We start from the raw sequence: 5459 nt of genomic DNA, 5'->3' as shown, positions 1-5459 counted from the left end.
TGACATTGCCAGTGAAGATTTAGAGCTAATGGAAGAGGATTTCGTCAAATTCAAAAAGAGATTAGTAATGATGAAAACATGCGTCTACCACTATGATCCCGAGTCAAAACGTCAATCGATGGAGTTGCATCATTCTACTTCTCCGGCACCAAAGAAATTCAAGTCTTCAAGGTCAGTGAAGAAAGTTATGGCCACTGTATTCTGGGATGCAAAGGGTGTGATCCTTGTTGATTACTTAGAAAGTCTAAAGACGATCACCGGTGCCTACTATGCTGATTTGCTTCATCGCCTGAGAGGTTCTATCAAAGAAAAGCTGCGAGGAATGCTGACTGCTGGAGTTCTATCACTTCATGACAATGCCTCTTCTCATACCTCTCTTCTTGCAAAGGCTGCTGTGCGACAATGTGGGTTCGAAGAGCTTCCCCACCCTCCATACTTGCCAGACCTGGCACCAAGTGATTTCCACCTGTTTCCTAAATTGAAAGAACGACTTCGACAAAGATGACCTCAAAGCTGCCGTGAATGGGTTTTTCAGGGTGGCATCAGAAAACATTTTCCTGACTGGACTTAAAAAGCTTCACAATCGATGTGAGAAGTGTATTGAAAAGCAGGGAGAACATATTGATAAATAAAAAAAACCTAAAAACTAAAATTTTGTTGTTGTTGTTAGGCTTAGAACCTTTTGACCAGCCCTCGTACCTCCAGAGCAGTCACTTATCAATTTCTTAACTCTCTTTTACAGAATCCCGTTGATCATATCAAGAGTTGCTAACCAGTTCTCAAAATGGAGAATGTTCTTTTGCTCTCATTTACTGATCTCAGTCCGGCCTCTTCAATCTATTCATTTGTTCCGACGGTGGTAATGTGCGCCATCAACTGTGTACACACCTACAACTGCATATCCGTGTTCTACCACGAGGAAACAAGCCAGTGTAGCCTGTGTCCCATCATCTACAGGGAGGATTCCCCATCTCTCACTCCATCACCTGGGATGATGTACTACAGACGTGAGTCCAATTTATTGTGTATTTTGGAGAATAAACAACGACCTACTGGGAATTACGGATTTTACACATCTTCTCGAGGCAAGGGAGTAAAGACAATAAAGCGACAAAACCCTTTCCATTTCCAATAGAAATTTCTGCATAAAGCAGAGTCGATTGTACGATTCCGACAATATCATGAGCATGTGTTAAAAAGTCCAGTTTCCACCCCCTTGCCGAAATAGGCTGGAATTTCGTGGCTCCATCCCAGTGGCTGATGAATGATGTTAATCCCGAGCCTTTGGCGAGGGACTTACATCGTTCATACACGAGATAGATAATCCGTCATTTCTAGTTTCGCGTAGGGTATTCTATTACCCATTGGTATTTTCAGAGAGAAAAGTAAATACGTATGAAATGTCAACCCTACGGAGAAACCCTATATCGCATTACCACTGAATAAAGTTGTCTGTTTAATGCTTAACGCCGAACTCAGCAATAGTCCAGCTATAAGACGGCGATCTGTAAATAATCGGGTCTGGACCAGATAATCCAGTGATTGACATCATGAGCATCGACCTACGCAATTGGTAAACGATGGCATGCATCGTGATATGACTGGAATACTGTTAAAAGCGGCGTTAAACCCAACTCTGGTGGTAGAGATTATAAAATGGACGCCAACATGGCTGGACTCTCTAATTGTGCCAATCTATACTCAATATATCATAATCATCTTGCCAATATTAGTACGTTATTAAGGATCAATTGCAACAATGATGTATGTAATTCAAATCTATCTTGCAGCGCCCCCTGGTGGGGACGAAGATCTAAGATAGATGCCCAAATGACGGAATTTTCAGAAATTGTCAACTGTTTATTCACAATATCAGTATCATTTGTTCAATTCAATTAAATTTGGCTTAAAACACTTCCAAGCTATATGGGCAATTGTTATGTTTCAGCACTGCAGAAGTGTCCTCAGGGATCCGTCCACTTTGCAACAGAGTCCGTCTGTGTTATCCTGATGGCAGGAAAATCTAATTTCACTGTTGCAAACAACGAATGTTCAAGACAGACATTCTATGGGGCCAGTTACCGTTTGATTACTTTTAAAACCCCTGAGAAGTATCAGGAAGTTATCAAGTTCTTGGCCACGGGCACAGGTAAGGTGGCATTCTGTATCCATTCATATAACTTTCACCGCTATTTTGCCTTTTACACCCAATAGAACCCGTTCAGTCGGACTGGTTATCAAGTTATCTGGCTGTTATAGACTGGTTACTCTCTGGTGTTGATGTTGTATAGCTTCATTTACATTCTGGTTGAGCGGGACAGTGCATGTCTGTGGCAAAATCAATTGTACCAAGCAGCTACGTTGCTCGAAAGAAACATTTATCCATCTCTACACACACGATCAACATTGCAAGACATTCTTCAACCTTTTCCCAACCAAGGCTTATCACTATTGGATAGTGATTCATAAACACAGATGTAGTCGGAGTCGTCAACTGGACTCACCCTTTAGCAGAGATTTCTTCTTTGCTTATGGGAAGCTTTTATTCAATATCATAAACTGTAGCTAAAAGTGATGGAAACGAGCATTGACAAAATAAAAGTTTCGTATCATTGCATATATCTGACAAGCGACATCTTCATTAAGCCGAGTGTAGTGAGTGTGTGAGTTTAAATTTTATGTCTCACTTGCAATGCTTCAAGTATATAAACTGTAAAACTGTGTTTAGAATGTACACACATACAAGATCTAAACATGTTTTGGAATGTGTTTACATCTTCTATACCCCACATTTAGACACTAAATATGTTTAGCTGTTAAGACAATCCTAAACATCTTTGGGAATGTCATTTACATCTTCTATACCCCACATTTAGACCCTAAATATGTTTAGCTGTTAAGACAATCTTAAACATGTTTGGGAATGTGTTTACATCTTCTATACCCCACATTTAGGCACTAAACACATTTAGCTGTTAAAACAATCTTAAATTTGATTAGATGCCAAACATGTTAAGACCCTTAAAGTGTAAACTTACGGGACAAGGAACGCGCTTTGGTTTGCCTCGAATGTCGAACTCGTCCCCTCTGATCACGTTGCAGTGGGCTCATTTAATCATTATATGTGTTATAGTCAATGTGTAAAATGACAGACATTTTGACTTAGGCAAAATATTTCAGATATTTAAAATACGTTCTTAAGAAGTTCACAAGAGCTTAAAAACATCACAAAAGACTAATCATGCTGTAACTAGAAGCCAAATGATTAACAAAATATACCTTGACTTTCGTTTTATTTTAATACTATCGTTTTCAGTCACTTGGAGATGAAATAGAGCATAAAAATGTTTGGAATTCGTTATCATTTAAGGATTGACTGTGTATTTTTTTCGGTTCATTGAGGTATGAATCGAAAAGCCGATATGCAAACTGTATGAATCCGCGTAGCGGATTCTTACAAAAGTTTGCACATCGGCTTTTCGATTCATACCTCAATGAACCGAAAAAAATATACAGTCAATGCTTATAATTAAATTCGACAACGTAAAACATGTTTTATCTACAATAGTTTAACCCAAAACAGTTGCATATAGCAAAACAGACAAAAATGACGACATTGATAAACATTCCAGGTGTAGGAATACATACAGTGGCCTGACATGAATCAGGTGATCGTTTAATTTATGCACATAGCTTGACACGCCTACACAGTCAGTAGCCAATCAACGGAGAGTGGGATTAAAACAATGTTCATTTGACCTGTCAATTAAGGCAAGAGGCGAAAAGAACTGCAACAGTCAGACTGTAACGAACCGGAAGAAATATGTCCGAGAGAAGGCGGCAGTTTCAAATAGCATGGTCATTTACTGCGTGATTCAAACATTACTTCCCTGATTACGGTAAATCACAGTTGGAGAAATGCTAGTTATAAATGAAACCCGAAGACATGAAAGTTGAACCGGGGCGAGCGGGAATAAAACAGGCGAGCGAGCCTGCACGTACGTTTGCTGTTTCATTCATTCTCGGCCATCGGTTTCAAAGGGTAGTTTGGACAATGAATATGCATGAAAGTCGCTAAATGTCCTGTGCATGACGATACACGTGAGCAGAAAGGGAATTCCCTCGACTGTAATATTGGGATTCCCCGACATTCCGAAGTAATAAAAGTAGTGCGCCGCGGTGGGCGTGGCTTAATTTTTTACGTTCATTGGGAAATGAATGCAATAACACGTGACCAATTCAGCTAATCAGAATGCAGGAATTTCCATGAACACAACGAAAATTTAATTATAAAATATTAAATGGAAAAATGGCTGAAATATATAGTGTTTTTTTTAAATTGACCAAGTGAAATATTTCGCCATTTTACACATTGACTGTAACATATAGGGACTCTCCAGAGTGTCTTTTGAAATTTCAAACTTTCATCGACGAATGTTGATATATTTGACATCAAAAGATACGGGGGTGAAAATCTATTTATCTACAAAAATCATTCGTCATACCTTTTCCGTTTGTAAACAGTAAAAAACAGTCTCTTGAGTATAAAAAGTACAGCTAACAAGCTTCAGTGGTGATGGCATGTGATTGTGACGTTATGATAACCGATGACATCACAATAGTCTGAAAAGCACTGTGATGCAATTTCGCTGCAGCCATATCTCCAAGGAGATATCCTTTGATCTCACCCAAACTATATCTCCCGTGTAAGACAGTGATATTAATATATTTGTTAATGTACATAACCCAATCTTGTAAACACATATAATGAAGAAACAATGAAACAAATAACAAGGCCATCAAAGTCAATCCAATGATAGTTATTTGAACATTCAGATTAAATTAATCCATTAATTGTTTTCAAAACACTTAAGAAATGAGACGCTGTTCAGCCTGTTTGATCTTGATATGTTTTAGATGTCGAAGGGATTTGGACTGGACTGAGGTATGATGCAACCGACCGCATGTGGAAGTGGTTTGATGGATCTGTTGGCCGGGTTCAACCGTGGTATCGAAGTGAACCTAACAGCAACGGGAGGGAACCGTGTTCCGTTTTATACAAGCCTACAGAATGGACAATGCACGATAACAGCTGCTCTTTGCAAAGGAGCTTTATGTGTGAGGTTGAATTACTTTGAACATGGAATTGAACTTGCCACATCCTGCATGTTTTCTCTCTTGGCGATGATGATTTTGGTAAGGTGAGGTGAAATTAGGTTTAACGTCGCGTCCAAGATTATTGCACTTATATAGCGACGTGCATACACGTGTGTGTGTGTGTGTGTGTGTGTGTGTGTGTGTGTGTGTGTGTGTGTGTGTGTGGCTGCTTGTACTAGTCCGGACTGATACCGATTTATAATGCTAGCTCACTGAGATACCATGTCGCAGTTAAACATAAATACCCCACTCAGACACAGTATACTGACTCCGAGCCGATCAGTCCTTGTTTTAGCCGCCCC

General features: G+C 39.5%; 1 protein-coding gene across 1 annotated transcript; it reads left to right on the top strand.

The window, feature by feature from the left end:
• Positions 1-744: 744 nt before the first annotated feature.
• LOC124138317 (lithostathine-like) lies at positions 745-5221 on the top strand. Its single transcript, XM_046504907.2, has 3 exons — positions 745-1007; positions 1949-2149; positions 4918-5221. The coding sequence occupies exons 1-3, from the start codon at positions 785-787 to the stop codon at positions 5136-5138; spliced, it is 645 nt and encodes a 214-aa protein (XP_046360863.1). The 5' UTR covers positions 745-784; the 3' UTR covers positions 5139-5221.
• The last annotated feature ends 238 nt before the right edge of the window (positions 5222-5459 follow it).

This window comes from Haliotis rufescens, unplaced genomic scaffold, assembly GCF_023055435.1.
Source record: "Haliotis rufescens isolate VD_foot unplaced genomic scaffold, xgHalRufe1.0.p SCAF_5, whole genome shotgun sequence".
NCBI lineage: Eukaryota > Metazoa > Mollusca > Gastropoda > Lepetellida > Haliotidae > Haliotis > Haliotis rufescens.
This window is presented reverse-complemented; position numbering and strand designations above follow the sequence as displayed.

Coding starts and splice junctions, on each gene's coding strand:
- LOC124138317 (XM_046504907.2), top strand. CDS start 785: ATGGAGAATGTTCTTTTGCTCTCATTTACTGATCTCAGTCCGGCCTCT. Junction 1,008..1,948: donor TGGGATGATGTACTACAGAC/GTGAGTCCAATT, acceptor GTTATGTTTCAG/CACTGCAGAAGTGTCCTCAG. Junction 2,150..4,917: donor GTTCTTGGCCACGGGCACAG/GTAAGGTGGCAT, acceptor GATATGTTTTAG/ATGTCGAAGGGATTTGGACT.